A 24522-nucleotide genomic window follows, 5' to 3' on the forward strand; every position below is an offset into this window, starting at 1 on the left:
CTCCACCTCCCAGGTTCAAGTGAGTCTCTTGCCTCAGCCTTCTTAGTAGCTGGGATTACAGGCGCGTGCCACCACATCTGGCTAATTTTTGTGTTTTTGGTAGAGACAGGGTTTTGCCATGTTGGTCAGGCTGGTCTCAAACTCCTGACCTCAGGTGGTTCACCCACCTCAGCTTCCCAAAGTGCTGGGATTATAGTTGTGAGCCACCACATCTGGCCCAGTTTACTGTTCTTACTTGCTTTTTCTTCTTGCATATTACACCTTTGATCATGTTTTCATAGTATTGTTTTTCTGACCTCTCAATCAGCAGTACATATTCCAGGAAACCCCCATTTTTCTTAGCCACCTCTTTCCTGGATCCCTTTATTCTTTGGCTCCATGTGTTTTTTTTTTTTTTTTTTTTTTTTTTTTTTAAATATGTAGTCTCCCTCTGTCGCCAGGCTAGAGTGCAGTGGCACAATCTCAACTCACTGCAACCTTTACCTCCCAAGTTCAAGCAATCCTCCTGCCTCAGCCTCCTGAGTAGTTGCGACTACAGGCACATGCCACCATGCCCAGCTAATTTTTTGTATTTTTAGTAGAGACGGGGTTTCACCACGTTGGCCAAGATGGTCTTGATCTCTTTATGTCTGATCTGGCCGCTTTGGCCCCAGATTTGATTGACTTTCTCAGCCTGCTGCTTAGCTGACTTGCTCAGATTACCCCTTCACTGCTCTTCTCAATTGAATCTTTTGTTTCATGGATCCCATTTCTTCTTTTTTTTCTTGGTTGATTTCCTCCTTCAACCTAGAGTAATCTCTTAGGGTATGTGGCAATGAAATCCTTAGTCTATTTATGATGTAAGGTGCTTTTATTCTTCCCTTATACTTGATTGATGCTTGGTTTCTAATATTATAGGAAGAAAATCAAATTTACGTAGAATTTATATTTTACCATTTATTATTGCCGATGTGAAAATTGATGCTAGGTTGATTCTTTTCCATTTTTAGGTGACTTGTTCTTTTTTCCTTTTCTTTTTTTTCCCCATTGTCTTTAGGTTCTTTTCTTTATTGTTGGTCTTTGGAAATTTCACAGAGTTGTGTGAACTCTTTTTAATTTGCCAAATTAAAATTTGCTTTAATTTTAAAGACTACCAGCCCTGGGAAATTTTCCTTTTAAATTATTTTGAGGCTGGGCGTGGTAGCTTATGCCTGTAATCCCAGCACTTTGGGATGCTGAGGCAGTTGAGTTACTTGAGGCCAGGATTTCGAGATCAGCCTGGGCGACATGGTGAAACCCAATCTACAAAAAGTACAAAAATTAGCTGGGTGTGGTGATGTGTACATGTAGTCCTAGACGCTCCAGAGGCTGAGGTGGGGGGATTGATTGCATGAGCTCAGGTGTTCAAGCCTGCAGTGAGCTATGATCACCGCTGCACTTCAGCCCAGGCAACAGAGTGAGACCTTATCTCAAAAAAAAAAAAAAAGAGAGAAAAAGAAGTGACAGTCTGGCGAAAAAAGAAATGGTATTTATGTCATTCAAAGCTGTATGGCTATATAGCTATATGGAAGACAAAGCAGGTACTAAACTGAAAATAAGGGTTGGAGGAAGAGGTGTCATTTAAATTCCAAAATGAAGGAGTAATTGTTTTTGGCACCAATACCCACACTAGCAGTTCTTTTATTTATTTTTTGGTTTTTCTGAGACAAGAGTCTCGCTCTGTCGCCCAGGCTGGAATGCAGTGGCGCGATCTTGGCTCACTGCAACCTCTGCCTCCTGAGTTCAAGCGATTCTCCCACCTCAGCCTCCTGAGTAACAGGGATTATAGGCGTGTGCCACTATGCCTGGCTAATTTTTTTGTATTTTTAGTAGAGATGGGGGTTTCACCATGTTGGCCAGGCTGGTCTTGAACTCCTAACTTCAGGTGATCCACTTGCCTCTGCCTCCCAAAGTGCTGGGATTACAGGCATGAGCCACGGTACCTAGCCTAGCAGTTCTAATTATAGTATTCTTCAGTATATTTATACAAAATTTATATATTATCATTATTATTTTGGGAAAGTTAACATTTTGATATAGGTGAGGGAAAATGTTGAGTATACAGACTTTCAGTTAATCTCTATTTTCAGTCCCTCTTTTTTTTGAGCGACGGAGTCTTGCTCTGTCGCTCAGGCTGGAGTGCAGTGGTGCGATATTGGCTCCCTGCAACGTCTGCCTCTCAGGTTCAAGCGATTCTCCCGCCTCAGCTTCCCAAGTAGCTGGGACTCCAGGCGTGCGCCACCATGTCCAGCTGATTTTTGTATCTTTTAGTTGAGATGGGTTTCATCATGGTGGCCAGGCTGGTGTTGAAGTCTTGATCTCAGGTGATCCTGAGGTCCTGCCTCGGCCTCCCAAAGTGCTGAGATTATAGGTGTGAGCCACCATGCACGGCCTCAGCCCCACTTTTTATTCAGGCTCTTCTCAGATTTGCCATTTCCAAATTTTAGCTTCTTTAGGCCTCTGTTTAATAGACCCATTTCCCTTTGTTTCCCCTCTCCCCCAATTCCTCTCTGTCTGGCTCTCTCTCTCTCCTTCCCTTCTCTTCCCCTCCCCTCATTACCCCACTGTTCTGTTCCATTTTTGCATGTCAGACAGTGACAGTGATAATTGTCATGTGTTTTTCTCTACACTAGAAATGGTACTTAGTATCATCTCAATATGATGCATCCCACCTACCTACCTTACGTTGCAGACATGTTTATGTTTATATTCTGGTAGTTTCCAATAGGGAGAGTTGGTAATCCTTCAGATTAGCAACTGAATGTCTTTTTTTTTTTTTTTTTTTTGAGACAGAGTTGCTCTGTCGTCCAGGCTGCCGTGCAGTGGTGCCATCTCAGGTCACAGCAACCTCTGCCTCCCCGGTTCAGGTGATTTTCCTGCCTCAGCCTCCTGAGTAGCTGGGATTACAGGCATGGGCCACCACGTCTGGCTAATTTTTGTACTTTTACTTTCAACATACTGGTCAGGCTGGTCTCAAACTCCGGACTTCATGATTCACCCACCTCGGCCTCGCAATGTGCTGGGATTATAGCCGTGAGCCACGGCGCCTGGCCTGAATGTCTTATTTGTGTATTTTAACTTTCTTTTTCAGTGTAATACAAAACTGTAAATGTTCTTTTGTGATCTTTTTCTTTTTTAAAGATAATTTTTAATGTAGAGGGAATTTGCATAGGAGATTTCTGCCTGTATATCCTGGTAGTGTCTTGCAAAAGTATGTCTAACTGCTTTCTACCTTATCAGCTTTATAATATTTTTGAAGTGGACAAATCACCAAGGGATTACATTCAAAATTAAAATAAATATTTGAGATTATAAAGAGGAGTTTGCATGAAATCACTTGATACTGCTTTTTTAATCTACAGAAAGAATGGAGGGAAGATAGAAATGGAGAATTTAAAAGAAAAGTTGCCCGCTGTGTAAGAAAAAGCCAAGAGACTGCTTTTGAGTGACATTTATTTAGCAGCTAGTAACTTCACTTATTTCAGGGTAAGTTTATTTTAAATATCATACTTTTGTTTTTTTGTAAGTATCATATTAGTTTTTGGAAATTGTATGATTTGGGTATTTGAATTACATTTTTTCATTGACTTCATTTTTTAATGGTATTATCCAGTAGTCTCGTTCTTAAAACTACTGTATAATCTGCTTGCTTTTCTCCTAAGACATCAACTGTTTTTGACTAGATATTCTGCTTTCATATGGTTAGTATGCTGGTGGCCTATTTCTTTTCACTGATGGTAAAGTTTCTAATGATAAGGTTCTTATTTCAGTTTAGTTTCTTTGTTTGACTTTTTGATCTAGCATCCTGATCACTTGGGCACTAATGTTTCTTACATCTTTTTTTTGTTTTTGAGACGAGTCTCGCTCTGTTGCCCAGGCTGGAGTACAGTGGCGTGATCTTGGCTGTCTGCAAGCTCTGCCTCCCGGGCTCACGCCATTCTCCTGCCTCAGCCTCCCCAGTAGCTGGGACTACAGCACCTGCTACCACGCCCGGCTAATTTTTTGTATTTTTAGTAAAGATGGGGTTTCACAGTGTTAGCCAGGATGATCTCCATCTCCTGACCTCCTGATCCGCCCACCTCGGCCTCCCAAAGTGCTGGGATTATAGGCATGAGCCACCACTCCCGGCCTCTTATATCTTCATATACTGTATTATGTAGGGTATAGGCAAGACTATTAGCCATCTACCTATTCAAGGTTGGTCTTCTGGCTGGGCACAGTGGCTCATGCCTGTAATCCCAGCACTTTGAGAAGCCGAGGTGGGTGGAACACCAGAAGTCAGGAGTTCGAGACTAGCCTGGACAACAAGGTGAAACCCTGCCTCTACTAAAAATACAAAAATTAGCTGGGCCGTGGTGGCGTGCACCTGTAATTTCAGCTACTCAGGAGGCTGAGGGAGGAGAATCACTTGAACCCAGGAGCCGGAGGTTGCAGTAAGTCAACATCGCGCCATAGCACTCCAGCCTGGACAACAGAGCAAGACTCTATCTCAAAAAAAAAGCAAAAAACAAACAAAAAAAAGTTGGTCTTCTGTCTCCTTGGTCTTTACAGATAGGGCCAGTAGTAAAAACTTGCCTTTCATTGTATAACATCTGTCTACAGTTTATGTTAGGTCTAGAAAGGAGTCAAAGATGGAAGGCACCCATCTACCTTAGAAGAGAAAATAATATAGATTAATTGCCCACATGTGGGTTATTTGGTCTCTTCTTTTAAAAAATTAAATATTGAAATGATAGAAACTGAAGTGAAGACTATCCTTTCAGGGGTCGTTTCTATAGTTTGTTACTATAGAAGTTTTCTGAAGGCTTAGAGCACCAAAGGATACAACATTGAGCTTGCTTCAAATTCAGCTGCTTTGATTCAGCAAGCTGCAACAGTTAAAAACATAGCAGAAAATATTTATTTAGTATCTGTGTCTCTGAAAAAGGAATAGTTCTGCAGGTTTGTGAATAAGGTCTAAGAGTTGTCCAGCTACAGAAACAAGATGCCAGATGATTCATAAGACCTATTTGTGACATTTAAATTATGCAATAAAAGACCTATTGATTTGTGAGGGTTAAGGGAGAAACTGAAATACAGTGTCCAAAAAAATCACACTTCATGGTACATCTTGAATCTACCTATTTTAAGAAAAAACGAACATTACCATTATCTTCTGTCCCCTACACGCCACTGCTTTCTTCTGTCTCTTTCTCATATTCCTAATTCTGGGTTTACTATTGCTTTTCTTCATAATTTTACCAAATTTGCATTTTTAAACAATATATTTCATGATTTTGAACTGTTTATATGTGGAATGATAACGAATGTATTCTTCTGTTACTTTTATTGCTCAACATTCTTCAGGTTGATCTGTGTTGTTGCAAATAGGTGTATTTCACAAGTGTGCTGTTTCATTTGGTAAATTACTGCTCTACTCCTTACTGTCATTGCAGTTATTTTCTGAATTGGTGTAGGGGTGTTTTTCTTTTTCTGTGATAGAGGGTGGCTCTCCTTGTTTCCTGATTTGCATGTACTGTAAGAGTTTCTCTAGGGTATATACTTAGGGGTGGAATTGTTAAATCAAGGGTACACGTATGTCATTTTGACTAGATAATGCCAAATTATTTTCTAAAGTGTTCCTTCTTTACATAGTCCCATTGGCAAGGATAAATGTTCCCTTTGCGGCCGGGTGCAGTGGCTCATGCCTGTAATCCCAGCACTTTGGGAGGCTGAAGCAGATGGATCACAAGGTCAGGAGTTCAAGACCAACCTGGCCAATATGGTGAAACCCTGCCTCTTATAAAAATATAAAAAATTAGCCAGGTGCGGTGGGAGGCTGAGGCAGGAGAATTGCTTGAACCCGTGAGGCAGAGGTTGCAGTGAGCTGAAAGAGTGCCACTGCATTCCAGCCTGGGCAACGAGAGCAAAACTCCGTTCCAAAAAAAAGAAAAAAAGATTCCCGGCCGGGCATGGTGGCTCACGCCTGTAACCAAGCACTCTGGGAGATGGACAGATCACCTGAGGTCAGGGGTTCGAGATCAGCCTGGCCAACATGGCGAATTCCCGTCTCTACTAAAAAATACAAAAATTAGCTGGGCATGGTGGCTTGGACCTGTAATGCCAGCTACTCGGGAGGCTAAGGCTAGTGAATCGCTTGAACCCAGGAGGTAGAGGTTGCAGTGAGCTGAGATTGCACCACTCCCTTCCAGCCTGGGTGACAGAGCAAGACTCTGTCCCAAAAGAAAAAGAAAAAAAAAGAAAGATTCCCTTTGCTTCATATACTCAATAACATTTGAGATTATCAGAAATCTGAAAGATTATCAATCTGACTTGGCATGGTAGCTTATGCCTGTAATCCCAGCATTTTGGGATCTCATCTCAATGGGCAGATTACTTGACGTCAGGAGTTCAAAACCAGCCTGGTCCATGTGGTGGAAATCCCGTCTCTACCAAAAAAAAATAAAAATTACCAAGGCGTAGTGGTGCACTCCTATAGTCCCAGCCACTTGGGAGGCTGAAGCAAGAGAATTGCTTGAACCCTCTCAATCTGGATATTGTGGACTTAGTATGCATTGCCCTAGTTACCAATGAAACTGCATATCGTTTCATGTGTTTGACCATTGAGGTTTTCTCTGCGAAATGCATGTTCAGGTTTTTAGACTACTTTTTCGGTTTGTTGATTTGTATACTTGTTCTTCTATTTTCTTTCTTTTTTTTTTTTTTTTTTTTTTGAGACGGAGTCTCGCTCTGTCGCCCAGGCTGGAGTGCAGTGGCCGGATCTCAGCTCACTGCAAGCTCCGCCTCCCAGGTTCACGCCATTCTCCTGCCTCAGCCTCCCGAGTAGCTGGGACTACAGGTGCCCGCCACCTCGCCTGGCTAGTTTTTTGTATTTTTTAGTAGAGACGGGGTTTCACCATGTTAGCCAGGATGGTCTCGATCTCCTGACCTCGTGATCCACCCGTCTCGGCCTCCCAAAGTGCTGGGATTACAGGCTTGAGCCACCGCGCCCGGCCTCTTCTATTTTCTTTATGGTATCCTTTGGACAAACTGAGGTTCATATATATATATATATATAATTTTTTTTTTTTTTTTTTTTTTTTTTGGCAGAGTTTCACTCTGTTGCTCAGGCTAGAGCGCAGTGGTTCAGTCTCAGCTCACTACAACCTCCGCCTCCTGGGTTCAAGCAATTCTCGTGCCTCAGCCTCCCAAAGTGCTGGGATTACAGGCATGAACCACCGCACCCGGCCTGAGGTTCTTAATTTTAATGCAGGTGAACTTACTAGTCTTTTTCCTTTATGGATTTTACTTTTCGTTTCTTAGCTAGAAAGCCTGCTCTTTTTTTAACCACCAAAAATCTCTTTTGCCTTTCATATTTGGGTTGAATCCACTGAAATTGATTTTTGTGTATGGTATGAGGTAGAGGTTGAACATTCACAACCACTCCTGGCTTATTTTGTGTTTTTTAGTAGAGACGGGGTTTCACCATGTTGGTGTCTTGAACTCCTGACTTCAGGTGATCCACCTACCTTGGCCTCCCAAAGTGCTGGGATTACAGGTGTGAGCCACAGTGCCTGGCCATGGGCATTTGTCTTTTTCAACGGTTGGCTTGTTTATCTTAATTTTAATTTGTTATTTTTGTGATTAAATGTATCAGATGCGAAGGTTTAAGTCAGAAGTAAAGCTAAAGTCTATCCACCATTTATCCTGTTTTCATGTTTAATGTCTCTGGTTTCTAGAAAAAATTTAGATGTGCTTTTAGATCTTCTTCTTATAACCAGAAGTGCTCCCCTTTACTACGAGATATACCATGCAGTCTAAAAATTGTTCCTATTTTCACTATCTTTTAAAAATCTGCTAGGGAAGTAAATGCCTCAGTAAGTACCTAAACCAATCGTTAGTTGAACTAAAAGTGTAATCATTTAAAAATTGGATTAAATATACATCACACCAAAATCTGTGACTTCACTTGTGTGTTCTAACAATGGGTTATACTCAGAGTATAGTATGCTAGCTTGTCCAGCCTGCAGCCTGTGGGCCACATGTATCCCAGGACAGCTTTGAATGCAGCCCAGCATAAATTCGTAAAATTTCTTAAAACATTAAGATTTCTTTTTCTTTTTTCCTTTTTAAGTTCATCAGCTATGGTTAGTGTCAGTGTATTTTGTGTGGCCCCAGACAATTTGTCTTCCAGTGTGGTTCAGGGAAGCCAAAGGATTGGGCAACCCTGCTATATCAAATGCTTAAATAAATGAGTTTGTCTTCTTTTTATTGAGATGTGCACCTAAGTTTTAAATGTCATTGTCATTACACGATTTTTTTGTATTTAGGCTTTATACCATGGAAACCTGTTTCCTTAGGCCGGGCACGGTGGCGCATGCATGTAATCCCAGCACTTTGGGAGGCCGAGATGGGTGGATCACTTGAGGTCAGGAGTTCAAGACCAGCCTGGCCAACATGGTGAAACCCCGTCTCTACTAAAAATACAAAAATTAGCCAGGCGTGGTGGCGGGTGCCTGTAATTCCAGCTACTTGGGAGGCTGAGGCAGGAGAATCACTTGAATCCCGGAGGCAGAGGTTGCAGGAGGCAGAGGTTGCAGGAGGCAGAGGCAGTGAGCCAAGAGAGTGAGACTCCGTCTCAAAAAAAAAAAAAAAAGTATAAAGATACCTGTTTCCCCAAGTCCGGCTTTGTAGACTGAATAGTCAGCAGCCTCACCTGTCTCTTATCGGAGGCTGGCTTTTCTCACGGCTTTGTCACCACGCACTTTCTGAGTATTTTTTGTGTTTTCAGTCATGTGATGGGACATAGATGTGAACGAAAACTCACTATAAACACTTGAAAAATGTATAGTCTGTCTGGGCTGAACTGAAAATGAAATCAATTTAAGATTATTTGAAAATACATATTTATCTACGTTCAAGTCCATGAGCCACACATATTTTCTCAAAATGCACGGATTACTGTGGATGCTGCTTGGCCCAGGCTTTATCTCACATTTTGTTAGTGTTTACACCTCGCCCTATATAGAGATTATCAGTTTCTTATACCTTATGTTCTAATTCAGCTGCGGGGTAGGAAGAATAGAGAGGAGAAGGAAACAAATCCTCCCCTTGGCACGGATCAGCACCATGGCTACTGCATACCACGGGAAAGGAGGGCTCTGCTCGGCATTAAGGCTAGAGGGACTGTATTCGTTCTTTATTGCTACCTAACAAATTACTAAAACGTAGTGGCTTGAAACAACATTTATTATCTCATGATTTCCATGGCCATGGGATCTGGGTGGTGACTTGGTTGACTCCAGGTCCCTCACAAGGCTGTGGTCAAGGTGTTGACTCAACTGGGGTGCATCTGCTTCCAAGCACGACTGAGTTCCTCCTCACTGCCTGTTGGCTGAAGTTCTCCCTCAGTTCTGTCTCCTGCAGGCCTCTCCGTGAGTCAGTTCACAACATGGCAGTTGGCTTCATCAGAGGGAGCAGGTGAGAGAGGGTGAGCCCGGTGTCGGCAGACTGCCTTGAGGGAAGCAGTCATTCCCAAGCTTCTGGAATCCCTGGTGCTTACCTGCAGTCCGTGACTAGTGGATTAGGTGGGTGGAGTTGGGTTGGTACAGAGGCCTGGTCAACTGGCTCTTTTGTCTTGTTTGGGAATTCTCGGGAAGGTCATTCTAACATAGTATTGACTGAGGCCTTTGTTTCAACTACCTTGAATTAGTTTATCTTCTCCCTTTGTCTAAGCTTGCATCCCTCACTCTTGTTTTTGAGAGCACCTCCTGACAAACCTCAAATCTCTGCTTCAGAATCCATGTCCTGGGGAACTGCCCCAGCGTAAGTGCTAGGCATCATGTAACTCCACACAGTAAGGTAGAAGGCTATACGCCGGGTAACTCCGCACGGCAAGGTAGAAGGCTATGCATCGTGTAACTCAGCACGGTAAGGTAGAAGGCTGCCCGCCTTACCTCGTCGCAGATGTGGGGCATGAGTCCATAGTAATTTCTCACACATTTGCAAAGGCACTGTCCTCTTGGGGAAGGAGGGAACACGTAGAATACGACAGATACATTATACTGGCTTGTAAAGAGCTGTTTGTCTAGCCAGGTAGACCAAGCATAAAATAAAGTAAGGTTAAACCACATTAAAAACTTCAGTGGAGGCCAGGGGCAGTGGCTCATGCCTGTAATCCCAGCACTTCTGGAGGCCGAGGTGGGTGGGTGGGAGTTTGAGACCAACATGGCAAAACCGCTTTCTACTAAAAATAGAAAAAAAAAAATTAGCCGTGATGGTGGTGCGCGACTGTAATCCCAGCTACTCGGGAGGCTGAGGCAGGAGAATCACTTCAACCTGGGAGGCGGAGATTGCACCACTGCACTCCAGCCCGGGTGACAGAGGGCGACTCTGTCTCCAAAAAAACAAAAAAAGGCTTCAGTGGGATTAGAAGCAGACCATGACTCAATTTTGAGTGTTAGAAGTAGGGCTGCTGGTGACATTGCAAGTCTCCAGAGTAGAGATGAAGATCTGTTTGGTGTAGAAAGAGCAGTACTTACCAGGGTCAAGGACAACAGCTTGGAGACTGCACATTTAGGGGACAGGAGGAAGAGATAGAGACTGGCTTGGTAACACGCAGGAGAGTTAGGAGAGTGAGTTCTCACAGAGAGCTCGGAAAGGAAGTTGGTGTTAGAGCTGCTCACCAATCTCATGGTAGAAGAAGAGGAGCAGCACGGCCCCAGTATGGGGGAAGAAGTCAGTGGATTGGTGATGGGTCAAGAGTACACTGGGTGACTGTGTAGGGTGATTTGGAACTTTTGGAAGCATTTTTTGTGAAGGGTAATGGGGAAAATTTCATTGGTATTGGCTGTTTTCACTTACAAGATCATTGAAACACTTAAGATCATTGAAATACTTGCCTGTGATTGAAGAATTACTTTTATTTTTGTCATTAACATCAAAAAGTGGCTTCTATTTGGGAGCACATTGGTCTGTTTTATATATCTTTTTAGATCTTTTTAGAATATTAGGTTTTGTAGCCATATGGAAAATTAAAGACTTGACTCTAGTTTTAGAAATATTAATAAATGGAATAAGACACTCAAGTTCTTTGGTGGTAAACCATCTCCAGATTTTTAGGTTAAAAAGCAGGCATAATTATGAGAAAATTTGAGGCAAATGACCAGTGCAATTGATACAATTTCAATTAATATTGAAACATAAATTCTATGAAGTGGATATGCTTGAAATGTAAATGACTGTTTCAAGTCAGCACCATTTATTTGCAGTGCTGTGCTGGTAATTCAGTTTTCACGTTTACCTTTCTGGAGAAAAGAATGACAAAACCTGCCTTTTCGGTACTGAGGCCTTGTCTCTTTAGAATTTAGTATAAGTTTTGTTAAAAGGGAAGAGGGATGGATTTTCCTTTTCCCCTGCTGAAAAGGGTAATGCTATCTAAAACTGGAACTATGCTATTAAAAGGCTAGGTCACCTGATTTTGTGTTTTTTAAGATGGGAGTCTTGCTCTGTTGCCTAGGCTGGAGTGCAGTGGCGTCCTCCCCTGCCCTGTTCTGCTCCTTTTTTGAAACAAGGTCTCACTCTCACTGTCACGCAGGCTTCAGTGCAGTGGTACACTCATGTCTCACTGCAGCCTTTAACTCTGAGCTCCAAGTTATCCTCCCACCTCAGCCTCTCGAGTAGCTGGGACTACAGGCATGTGCCACCGTGGCTGGCTAATTATATTATTTATTGTAGAGACAAGGGTCTCCTGTTGCCCAGGCTGGTCTTGAACTCCTGGTGTCTAACAGTCTTCCCACCTTGGCCTCCCAAAGCGCTGAGACTACATGCAGGAGCCTCTGTGCCTGGCCATCTCTTGAGTTTCAGTGTATGTCTTTTGATTTTCTAATAAAAATATGTATGTGCATATGTGTATCTGGTGAAGGTGATATATTTGTTATTTAGTACATTTCATGCTTTGCTAAGGGCCGTTTACATTGATTGGTACATGTATTTTGGAAAGACATTTAGCAGTCGTTCTACCTCTCAGGATCTTGCAGGGAGGTCGTCTAAACAGCTTTCTTTCTCCCCACAACAGAGCTTTTGCTATGGTTGCATTTGAGTGATTGTAAAATTGATAAATTTGGCCGGGCGCGGTGGCTCATGCCTCTAATTCCAGCACTTTGGGAGGCTGAGGTGGGCAGATCACGAGGTCAGGAGATCGAGACCATCCTGGCTAACAGGATGAAACCCCATCTCTACTAAAAATACAAAATATTAGCCAGGCATGGTGGTGCACAGTGGCAGGCGCCTGTAGTCCCAGCTACTTGGGAGGCTGAGGCAGGAGAATGGCGTGAACCCGGGAGGCAGAGCTTGCAGTGAGCTGAGATCTCGCCACTGCACTCCAGCCTGGGTGACAGAGCAAGACTCTGTCTCAAAAGAAAAAAAAAAAAGATTGATAAATTCATGTTGGGCTTCAGAAGGCACGCTGAATTTTGAACATGTCTGGTGTGAGTTAAAATTTGCCATAACTCTTAAGTATATTTGGCTTCTCTGTGAGGAATTTAAAATTATATCCCTTGATTTCTTAGTCATCTTCTGTTTGAATTCTTTTGGCCAAAATTGTGCATGGCAATAGATTCAGAGTTTCTGAGTTCTTTGGAACACTTGACTTAAAGATGTAATCCTAATAGGTGTTTCCTTTTCTGCTGTCCTTGGCGCCCCCACCCACCCCCCTTTCAAAGCACATATTAATATAATAAAGACTCTGAAAAGTGAGACTTTTAAAGCTTTAACCACTGGGTTCAGTAGCACATGGCTGTAATCCCAATGCTTTGGGAGGCCGAGGTGGCAGCGTTGCTTGAGCCTGTGGTTCAAGACCAGCCTGGGTGACGTGGTGAGATCCTGTTTCTACAAAAAAATTTAAAAATCAGCTGGGCATGGTGGTGTGCACCTGTGGTCCCAGCTATTTGGGAGGCTGAGGTGTGAAGATCACTTGAGCGCGGAGGCTGCGGTGAGCCGTGTTCATGCCATTACACTCCAGCATGAGGGACAGAGTGGGACTCTGTCTCAAATAAATAACAAACAAAAACTTCAACCTAGTGTTTTTCTAACTTTTTGAACAGGAAAGCCATTTATTGGCTATGTGAACTTACCTCACCTTTAGACGGGGAGACTCCTTCATAATGGTGATGTGAGCATTCAGAAAATGAGTTTGTAAAGCACTTAGCATGCTGCTGGGCATGTAAGACTTGATGAGATGGTCCTGCTTTTTACGTATATGTGTTCTTGACTTACAGTCTAATTTGACGATACGAGGCCAACAGATTGAAAACAGAAACTGTAATTGGGATGGAGGTTCATTTGTGGCAGGCTTTGTGGAGAAAATGGGTTTGAAGGGAGCTATAGTGAGGTGGATAGAATTTAGCAAGTTGGGAAGTGTGGCAATCTTAAGCTGTTTCTCTGAATATCCTCAAATGTTTAAATCACTTGACTTTTAAATCTTCTCTTATGGATTCTAGATTTAATATAAGTTGAAAGACATTTGAAGTATTGAAAAATCGAAATTAGCGCTGTCCATTAGAACTTTCTGTGATGATAAAGACATAGCTGTGCCATTCAGCTTGCCAGTCACTAGCCACATGTGACTGTTGAGCACGTAAAATGTGGTTAACATGACTGAGGAACTACATTGTAAATTGTACTTAATGTCAATTAATTTACATGTAAAATTAAATAGACCCACGAGGCTGTGAGCTACTGTAATAGACAGAAACAAAGTGAGCTCAGAATGAAATGAAGGATTTGTTGCCCAATAAATCTAATACGGAGAAAACCTACTTACAGTTAATTCTTTTGTAATTGATAAATTGACTATATAATGTTGTTTTTGTTGTTGTAGGTCTCCAATTGAGAAACATGGCACTGTTTTTCCTGCACTCTACCCACCTATTGCTGGACTTCTGTTGTACAAGTTGGCAAACACTGGCTGGAACTGGGCTGCAATAAAACATGCCAGTTATCAATGCTGACAAGAGCCTAACAAGTGCCAACTTACAGATGATTACGTATTTGGAATTCTAATGAACTGTTTTAACCTTCAGGAAGAATTGTAAAGACCTGTACATAGCACAACATGATCCGGATAATATATATACTGTTCATGTACATCCACAAATACACCTTGTACCAAATAATGCTTTCTTGTAGTAGAATAAGAATCGTGTAAATTCTAAAAGATTTTAGCAGGTTTTCTTTCCTATTCATTGTTTCTTATCAGTTTAAAAGGATTCCTTTAAGCATGTCAGATGAAAAGCAATTAGGATTAAAAGTTTCCATTTAATTTCCCTTAAACCATTGAGGCTTCATTAAACTCTTTTCACTTACTAAACTTTTGTATCTTCTTTGTTTTGACACACTCCCCTTTGCTTTTATCTCTTATCTGCCAGAATGTTCTCAAATGATTTAGTTCCAATACTGAAATACTTAATAAGCAATTACTTGATTTTTAATGATGACTTCGAAGGAGTCATCACTAGGTGCTTTGTCCTTTTTCTATTCTAGTTGCACCCACCTCTCGGATTGGATATAGCAATAACATTTATTGGCTGTTGTGAGCTCTTGATCCCAGTCATTACCCCCCGAGAACTAAAAATAGATGGTTCTTAATTCAACTTACAGAAAATTTCCCCCAAACAATAGCAAATCTGACTTTTCCCCCTTCAGTTGCCCGGTATTAAGGTTGGATAAACGAAGCATGCACAGCTACAGGCTTTCTACCTAACTTCTGGGTTTGCTATTACAAATACTATTTACTCTCATACCCTTCTCCTTAGTCCTTCATATTTCTTTGCCTCTATTCTTCTATACTGCAGATTTTTCTCACCTATTGTACAAAGAAATTGCGATGTATATTTTCATGTAATTTGATTTTGGAATTCTGTCACCTTATGTAGTGAGTTCTTCCAAAATATAATTTTTTTTTCAATAATTGTCAAGTTGTTGGCTTTTATTGTATTGAATGAAGGCTATAATACTGAATGCCAGAGAAGTGGTTTAGGAAAATCTCAGGTTGATTCCTTATGCAAATGAACTTTTAATACTTGAAAATCACATGGCCATGGCAGTATATGTATTTGGTTCTATCTAGACTCTCATGTGAATCTAAAAGCATTACAGGGGTAAACACTTTGCTATTTGACGTATCCCATCACTAACAATAGTACACTTGGATTTGATTAATGTTTGAGCTTAAATATATTTCATATCATACCATTTTCTGAAACAACTTAAGCAATTGGTAAAATGAACATGTGCAGTGTTAAAGGCAGGCCCTAGGCTCCTTTATGTTGATTGTGAGGTTGTGTGTGGGAAGTAGTCTTTGGCTTATAAGGGATAGAACTTGAAACAGTAGCAGATGGGACATGGTGTTTGATTGTGAGAATCAGTGAGAATTCGTGCATCTCTGCTCTGTGGGGTTTGCAGAAATGCTTTGGCAGAAGAGTGAAGGAACTGCTGCCAAGAGCCCAGACCTCTACAAACGTTGTATGTCCTTTTTTAAGCAGAAATAAAATGGTTGAGGATGTCGTCACAGTAGAGAGTGATTTTTTTCTAAACCCCTGTCTGTTCTCTACTCTGAAGCATTATAAAAACCCGTAAACATTATACAAACCCACAAACCTTATAAAAACCCGTAAATGTGTTGTGACTGGAAATTGATTCATTGGAAACCAGTGTTCTTCAAGAACTTTGTGAGTTGGTTTTTTTCCAAAGACTCTGTAAAAATAGTTGCCCCAAAATGTCAGCACTGTACACCCTCAAGGGACTTGGAATGCAATCCTTTTTCCCTTTTTTTTTTTTTTTTTTAAGAAACTGGGTCTCTCTGTCACCCAGGCTGGAGTGCAGTGGCAACGATCATAGCTAACTGCAGCTTTGACCTCCTGGGCTCAAGTGATCCTCCTGCCTCAGCCTCCTGAGTAGCTAGGACTGTAGGTGTATGCCACCATGCCTGGCTAATTAAAAAAAATTTTTTTTAAGAGATGGGATCCCTCCCTTTTTACTCTTAAATCAGAAATTGTTCACATGGTGGTTGCTTGTGGCAAAATGGAGTTAGAATTTTGCTCTCCTATTGCTGTAATTCTGCTAGCAATCTATTGAGGTGAAACTTGGGATCTGACTCTTCAGCAAGCAGCAAATGACCTAGTAACTCAGGGACAACTATTTTTGAACTTTAAGTGCCACTTTAATGCAGTTACTTTGATAAAACCATGTGTTTTTTTTTTGTTGTTGTTAGGGCTAGCTCTATGGGAGTGGAAGTAAGAGCCAGGAATGAGTGCGTCTCTCTTCACATGCTTTTCCACCTAGTGCCCTGACTCTGTTACACACTGAAACAGGCCTACATAGATGTTACGACTTCCCTTCCTCTGTCAGAGATGTCATCTGTGCCTTTCTCAGTGTTCATCTGATAATGTAAATTTAAATGCCTCTACATTTGATATGAAACCCACACTCAGGTGACACTGAACCAGGTGGCTTTTGTTCCACCAGTGCCTCACCATCGATGTGAGGTGATTCTTCTCTGCTTTAGGAAAACGATATTTTACCCCTGAACTTGTGCCAACCATCAACAACATCTCCTTAGATCTTATGGATTGTAGAACTGTTGGCTGTTTCCTAAATTTATTCCAAGTTCTCGTAGAGGCATGTAGATTTCAGTCTGTGCTCGTATGGGATAGACGATCTCAGTGGCTTTCTGGCCTCTTGAGTTTAAAATCCATATGAGGTTGACTTCTTGTTATTCTAAGGTAACGTGTGTGAGGTTATTCCACTAGTACTGTGATCACGTGGGTGTCAGTATCTTTAACGGCCTTCATTCTTGGTTGGGAAATTTGATTTGATGTGCTCGCTCACCCTCTACAAATTTGCCCGCTCTGGGCTGTGGTGCCTGTGTATCTTTGCCCCTCTGGTCTCCAGTTGGTGGAATTACCTTTTTTTGTACTGCCACTTCTCAGCATCTTTTAAATTTGACATAATGTTGCTTCGTTTCAGTTTTTTTAGTTCTGTAATTTGTTGATTGTATTTAACGATGTGAGTTCTGTTGTGATGTTGACTGTATTGTAAAGCACCTCGTTCATGTGATGGGTGCTCTATAAATCAATAAATGACGACTTAGAGGCTGTATCATGAGCTGTTTTGGTTTTAGGATGCAGGTCTCAAAAGCAAGTTGTGGGACTCTTTCTGTATAAACAGCACATGATGCCAAAGGGACCACAGGGAAACATCGTATTTCACAGACTTTAAAGAAGGAACCGGAGACGTTAGCTTACCTTCCAAGCTGATGATGATGCTCTTTAGATCTCCAGGACGTGGCCACGCACCATTTTAACTCAGAGTCTGTGTGCACTGTGATTTAGAACCTTCAGGTGAGCACATATGAGAACATTATTGGGGATTTTGCCTTTGGCCTCAACTGGCTCTGCCATAAAGATAAGCTGGAAGGTGAGGAACCCAGACTCAAATGTGAACTGTCACATCTCAGTCACCACCTCTGTCCTCTAAACAGATGAGAAAATGCCCCAATATCTGCCCAGGGGTCGTTTAGTAAGTTCCTGACGAAAGAGGTAAGACTGAGTAGAGGACCTTCTTTACAAGATACACAAGATATCAACATCCAGCTTTTCATCCTGAATCCTTACAGATAGTTCATACGGAGTTAGCGTTAGGTGTTGAAAGCTTATTTGTCCTTGACATAAATCGCTAGTGACTATTAAGGCCTCTTCCTTACAAACTCGGAGAAATGAACATGGAGTCAGACTTCTTATTCAGCTAAATTATAAACAAGGAAATCCCCCGAGAGGAGTTTTGGGAAGATTAGGGGTTATTTCCAGAGTGCAAATTCTCGACAAATATATTTGGAATAAACTTGTGGAAGGGTCTAGACAATATCCCCAAACTTACATCAGTTTTAGACATAATCAGCTACTCAAGGTATAGAGCCAAAACGTTTTATTCGCATGCTGCTTCAAATGCAAATGAACAGGTTTTCAGTGGTGTATGTGAGGCACTAGGCTTCCAGGAAAGATGTGGATCTCCCTCTCCCTCTCATGGGATAGGGCTAATAACAACCTTATCAAATTCAACCCTTTCTGCCTTGGGGAGGCCCACAACCCTCAGGATTCAGTTCACAGATCACATTATTTGCTGGGCATGGTATTTCTGGTCAGTTTCAGATGTGTGTAATCTGGCTGCCAAGGCAGGATTAGGCTTTTTGGCTTGTTGAGTTGGTACTCCTCCCTGAGCTTTAGTGAAATGATGAAAGAATTTTGAATTCTGTTCACACAGGTAAATAAACTGAAGGAAAAGCCTTTCACAAAAGGCAACCAAACACATCCAAAGTCATAGGAGCAGCACAGAAAGTCCTAGGCAAGAAACTTGATTTTTTCCTCCTCTCAGCAGTATCCAATGTTCACAGTGACTTCCATTTATTCCCAACAAGAGCGCTGGAAATCAGGTTTTTTCTTTTTGTTGAGCCTCTCTTTTGTGGCAAGCTTGTGCTATGTGTTTTTCCTAAAGGTTTTAGTCACATTCTTAGAAGAAGCTTCCAAAGTAATAATTTCTCATGAGGAAACAGGCTCAGGTTAATTTGCCATCGCTGTGGAGCACACAAGTTGCATGGCTGGGATTCAGTTCCACCGCCTCCCTGACCTACTGGGTGCTATTAGCCCTTCTTCACAGGTCAGGAAACCAGAGCCCAGGAACACTGACTTTTCTAGGGTCAGAGAGAGCATGGATGTGTCGACACTGGTACTTGACTCAGTTCATCCGAGTACCAGTGGAGGTGTCCTCCTCTTCTCGCCCTGCCATAATACTGCACTGCCTCCCGAGTCTGTTCCCCTGTGCTCTTGAAGCTAAGGCAAACGGCATTTATTCCCTTCCTGTTCTTCATGTACCTTGCCTGAGACACCACCACACTAAGTTCCTCTGAATCTGACTGCAAAACCTGAAGTGGGTCTAAACTGAACCATGCTCCAGTGCTCAGCTTTTTCAAGACATCTGTATTTCTGGTTATAGCTAATGTTATAGCTCCATCCAAACCTGGTGGGTGTTGTAGTTTACTGAGTACTACGAGTGCTTTATTTCACAGGCTTTACTACATTCTCTGTAACTCTGGGGTTACAGGCCAGTAAGAGTCCCCCCAAAAGACAAGGGCTGGCTGGGCGTGGTGGCTCACGCCTGTAATCCCAGCACTTTGGGAAGCCGAGGTGGGTGGATCACAAGGTCAGGAGTTCGAGACCAGCCTGACCAATATGGTGAAACCCCGTACCTACTATAAATAAAAAATTAGCTGGGCGTGGTGGCATGTGCCTGTAGTCCCAGCTACTCGGGAGGCTGAGGCAGTGAGGATCAAGGAGGCGGAGGTTGCAGTGAGCTGAGATTGCGCCACTGCACTCCAGCCTGGGCAACAGAGCGAGACTCCATCTCAAAAAAACAAAACAAAACAAACGAACAAAAACAACAGACAAGGGCCCAGGGATACCGTTAAGCCATTTCTAAGATGGGTACTTTGACCTCTGGTAGAGGGCTCCTTAGCGTGAGGTTGTGATGAAGAGGCAGTCAAGCCCCTGAGGTGAGCAGTCCCTTCAGGCGAGTACTTCTTTGATCATGGACATCTAGTCCAAGCACACTCTGAAAGGGCACACGTTTGTTTATTCCTGCATGTGTGCTACTCAAAGGGAGAGGGTCTCTGGTTTTCATCAAATTCTCAAAGAGGGTCTTTAGGAACCATGGATTCTAGTCCCATTTCCTCAGGAAACAGGTAAAATCTGAGAGGCAGCATAAGGCTTGCAAGGACTTGCCCATCATCAACACAGCAAGTCAGCTGCGGAGCTAGACTTGAACTCAGGTCTCTTAACTCCCAGAATAGCACGCAGTGGAAACACCTCATCAAACATGTTGAGCGCCTGCTCTATTCCAGACCCTAGGCTGGTGCTGCTGAGGTGATGATGGTCATCACGCAAAATCGGGAGTCAGCAGTGACGGTACTATACAACAACTTCCATGTCGCTTTTACGTTATGGCCCAGGCAATATTTGCAGGGTACTCCACAACAAAAAGATGAGGCTGCTTGCATCCAGAGGAGCCTGGCCTGCCTGGCCACTCTGAAGGCCCCAAAGACTCACCGTGGGGCACACCTATAAACCATTCTCAACAGAGAGGGACGCTTTGAGCGATGGCCCTTCCATGGAGCCTGGAAAGTTCTCCCCCACCCTTTTTGTCTCAGTGTTGCTTGCTCAGTGCAGTTCCTCTAAGCACCTCCCTGACTCATACCGTCTTCACGCCTTTCGTCTCCTGCCACAACAAAAAGGCTTACACATTTCAACACCGTCTCTCATCTCCCAGGTACCTGTCAGCCAGAATTCCTATCCTTCCTCAAAAATTTAGTGCTTGACTCGATGTTTCCATGATCTAAGCTCCAAATTCCTCCTCCACTGCACCTCACTACCCACTAATGCTTATTCTTAACAGTACCTAAAGCTTCTCCAACTTTAAATCCTCCCTTTCGGCCCGGCTCGGTGGCTCACGCCTGTAATCCCAGCACTTTGGGAGGCTGAGGCGGGCGGATCATGAGGTCAGGAGATCGAGACCATCTTGGCTAACACGGTGAAACCCCGTCTCTACTAAAAATACAAAAAATTAGCCGGGCATGGTGGCGGGCGCCTGTAGTCCCAGCTACTCTGGAGGCTGAGGCAGGAGAATGGCGTAAACCCGGGAGGTGGAGCTTACAGTGAGCCGAGATCGCGCCATTGCACTCCAGCCTGGGAGACAGAGCGAGACTCCGTCTCAAAAAAAAAAAAAAAAAAAATTCCTCCCTTTTGTTTCTGACACTCTTATTCCGTTTTCAGATCCTTCTTTTAAAATTTCTTTTTCTTATTTATTTTTAGAGACAGAGCCTTGCTCTGTCACCCAGGCTGCAGTGGCAGTGGCAGGATACAGCTCACTGCGATCCCAAAGTTCTGGACTCAAGCGATTCTCCAGCCTCAGCCTCCCAAGTAGCAACAACTAAAAGCCTACACCACCAAGTATAGCTAATTCAGATCCTTCCTTCCAACCTTTTCTCTCTTACTCCTGGCTGTCCTCCAAGGCCACCACTTTCCCGGCAATCCTGAACTATCGATGCATTCTTTTGATTCTTCCTTGAGTAAAAGTCTTTTTTGAAAAGGTCTCATGCCAGGCTGGGCATGGTGGTTCATGCCTGTAGTCTCAGTACTTTGGGAGGTTGAGGTGGGAGGATTGCTTGAGACCAGGAGTTTAAGACCAATCTGGCCAACACAGAGACTCCATCTCTGGAAAAAAAAAAAAACAAACAGAAAGAAAAGCAAGAAAAGTCTCATTCTATTCAGCTATGTTACTGTTTAGTCCTCCATTCTGCAATTGTCTAACTAATCATATAGTTAGTCCTCCCCATATTCGCCAAAGATTTTAGCACTTGAAGCTCTTTTCCTTTCCTACCTCTAAATCCCAACATCTAATTTTCCTGGCTTCTCACTTCCACTTCAGTCCTCTGTGGCTCTGGACTTTTTTTTTTTTTTTTTTTAAAGACAGTCATACTCTGTTGCCCAGCGTGGAGTGCAGTGGCACAATCTCGGCTCACTGCAACCTCCGCCTCCCAGGTTCAAGCGATTCTCCTGCCCCAGCTTCCCAAGTAGCTGGGATCACAAGCGTGCACCACCATGCCCGGCTAATTTTGTATTTTTAGTAGAGATGGGGTTTCACTATGTTGGCCAGGCTGGTCTTGAACTCCTGACTTTAGGTGATTTACCCGCCTCAGCCTCTCAAAGTGCTGGGATTACAGGCATGAGCCACCAGGCCCGGCCTGTCCTGGACTTTTATCATCTCCTAGTGCTACTTCACTATGAACCTGTTTGCTACTATAACCACCAAGCTCTCACAACATTGCCTGCACTGCACTGGCCTTCAATTATTAGAGACCTGCAGTTTCGTGGCTCCTCCGTCAGTCCCTAGCCAGTCTGCATCCCATGTTTGATGGCCTGGGCTGTCGTCTCATAGCACCCTCAATTTATTTTGGGCAATACAATCCCAAGCCCTGGACAAACGCTAGAATTCAATGTATCTGCTACTGCAGCCTGGTGGCTGAGTTGTAGAAAAAAGTGATCCATCAAGACATACATGAGGCATTTGAAACCAGGCCTTCCAACTTCAGCGTCCTCTTCCAAAGTTTCTTCGCTCTTCTTGGTCTCCTTCCTTGTCTCATAACTTCACCCATAAAATCGATGTCATCAAACGATCTCCCTGATTTTCTTCTCCCCTATATATCTGCACGCATGTTCGTGTTTCCTAACGTTTTAGTGGAATAACAGGTGACCCGCCTCTAGGCCAAATTTAATCAGTTTTCCTGAGTTCTGCATCGCCTGCCGAGCATCCCACCTCCCCAGGCACCTCTCCACTGGCTCCTTTCTCCCAGCCTCTCCTATCTTTACAAGCTAAGGACCAACAAACCCCCTCTCTTGACCCCTCTCACTGCCAAGCTTCTCCGAGGAGTCGTCTGCATTCGTTGCGTCATCCTTTTCGGTGCCCTGCCAAGGATGTGGAATATGACAGGGCTCAGTCAGTGCTCAATAAATCTCGAGCCTCAAAAACACCCGGTAAAAATAAACCCGGCTCTCCGCTTCCCCCAGAGCCCAGCATCCCCCTCCACTTTCATTCACCCCTTTCCTACCCTCGGCTCCGCCCTTTGCCGCGCCTCCCATGATTCTCGCGAGACTTGGTGATTCCGTTCCGCACCGCCCCGGCTGAGCCGCGCACTTCTCGCGAGGCTGCAGGCAGTGCCGGGCCAGACATGGCGGAAGGTAGGGTTTTTTGTGGAGCCGCGCGGGAAGACGCGGAGCTGTGGGGGCGCTGCTGGCCGGGAGAAGCTGCCCTGGGAGGGGAAGGCCGGGCGTGGTTGCATGGGGGCTCCGCGGGTCTCGCGAGCCTTTCTGTGCAGCCTGTCCTGAGCTGCTCGGGCTGGGGTCCGGAGCGCGGTTCCTATGACAACGCCCCTCCCGCGATACCGACCCCGCGGGACTGCGGCCGGCTGCGGAGCGGGGCTGGCAGGTCTCGTGCCGGTGCAGCGTGCAGCCGCGGGGCCCGGAGGGCAGCAGGGGAGGCTCTTGATTGCCGGCGGTGCCGGGACGCCGGGGGAAGTAAGTCTTCTCCTTAGGAAATCGAAACTGCTGTCCTGGCACGTCGTGCATCCGGAAGGGGTCCATCCCTTGCTTGCGGAAGAGCGTGGGACTCCTCGGGCTGGGGTCAAGCAGGCGGGCGCACTGGCGGCTCCGGCTCCGCAGCAGCCCCTGCCTTCAGGCCAGGCGTACAGATGAAGACGGGAGGAAGGGGTTTGCGGGAAGGGAGTTGGCCAAGGTCACACTGCTCACAAGAGGGCTGCTCAAACCAGACCTCTGTGCCTTTGCCTCCCAGTCCAGTGCCTACCCTCTGATCTGGTGCACTTCTCATGACATTGCAGGTTAAGGCACTCTGGTCTCTCAGAGTCTGCCTCTCTTAATGTAGCAGTAATTAGAAGCCTTCATTGTCAAAGCCTTATTGTACACGTAGGGGGAAAGAAGGCTCAGAGATGGGGAGTTACCTGTCAGGAATCGTGCAGCGACGTTGTTGTATCTGGGCAGCGTGGTTCTCCTCTTTACACCGTTATTGGAGAAGAATATTCCTTATTTGACCTTTGTTTATTGAGTGACTGCATTGTGCTTGGTCACGAGTTGTCCTGTTGGTTTTGAGCTTTGAATGAACCTGTCTCTTGATGGATCTTAGATTTGGGCAGCACGTGACAGTTGGTCGGCTTTTTTCATTTGCATTAGACTTTAGATAACCTCGTGAAGGAGGCCTGGCGTGTATATTTGCCCGTTATTGATAAAGGAATTTAGGCAAAGTTACAGAGATAGCTGGCACTGGCACCCAGTTGGTTTTGGGGGGCGGGGTGTGTGTTTTGAGACAGGGTCTCGCTCTGTCCCACAGGCTGGAGTACAGTGGCCTGGTCACGGCTCACTGCAGCTTCAGCTTCCTGGGCTCAAGCGATCCTCTTACCTCAGCTTTCTGAGACCACGGGCGCTCGCCACCACACCCGGCTCATTAAAAAGTTGTGTCTGTGTGTGTGTAGACAAGGGCTTGGCCCGGTGTGGTGGCGCACACCAGTAATTTCAGCACTTTGGGAGGCCGAGGTGGGAGGATCGCTTGAGGCCAGGAGTTCAAGAGCAGCCTGGGCAACATGGCGAAACCCCGTATCTACAAAAAATACAAAAGTTAGCCAGGTGTGTTGGCACGTATCTGTAATTCCAGGTACTCGGGAGGATGAGGCACGAGAGTCGCTTGAACCCGGAAAACGGAGGTTGCAGTGAGCTGAGATCGTGCCACTGCACTCCAGCCTGGAGTGAATGGAATGGTGGCGGGTGCCTGTGGTCCCAGCAGTAATACTAGGGAGGTGGGAGGATCATTTGAATCCGGGAGGCAGAGGTTGCAGTGAACTCCACCAGCCTG

The 24522-nt window shown here is 44.2% G+C and overlaps 2 protein-coding genes across 5 annotated transcripts in view; both read left to right on the forward strand.

Annotated features, from left to right (window-relative positions):
• The window catches only part of UBE2G1 (ubiquitin conjugating enzyme E2 G1), a 103281-nt gene extending 86127 nt beyond the window's left edge, over positions 1-17154 (forward strand). For both annotated transcript variants that reach the window (XM_050765494.1, XM_050765492.1), the window contains exons 5-6: positions 3381-3504; positions 13877-17154. In XM_050765494.1, the coding sequence (XP_050621451.1) occupies positions 3381-3467 (87 nt within the window). In that variant the 3' untranslated portion in view covers positions 3468-3504; positions 13877-17154. The remainder of the gene's footprint in view (positions 1-3380; positions 3505-13876) is intronic.
• A 5617-nt stretch (positions 17155-22771) lies between these two features.
• ANKFY1 (ankyrin repeat and FYVE domain containing 1) overlaps positions 22772-24522 on the forward strand; it is a 102098-nt gene continuing 100347 nt past the window's right edge. For all 3 annotated transcript variants that reach the window (XM_050765241.1, XM_050765242.1, XM_050765243.1), the window contains exon 1: positions 22772-22841. In XM_050765241.1, the coding sequence (XP_050621198.1) occupies positions 22832-22841 (10 nt within the window). In that variant the 5' untranslated portion in view covers positions 22772-22831. The remainder of the gene's footprint in view (positions 22842-24522) is intronic.

This window comes from Macaca thibetana, chromosome 16 (assembly GCF_024542745.1).
Source record: "Macaca thibetana thibetana isolate TM-01 chromosome 16, ASM2454274v1, whole genome shotgun sequence".
In the NCBI taxonomy this organism is placed as follows: Eukaryota; Metazoa; Chordata; class Mammalia; order Primates; family Cercopithecidae; genus Macaca; species Macaca thibetana.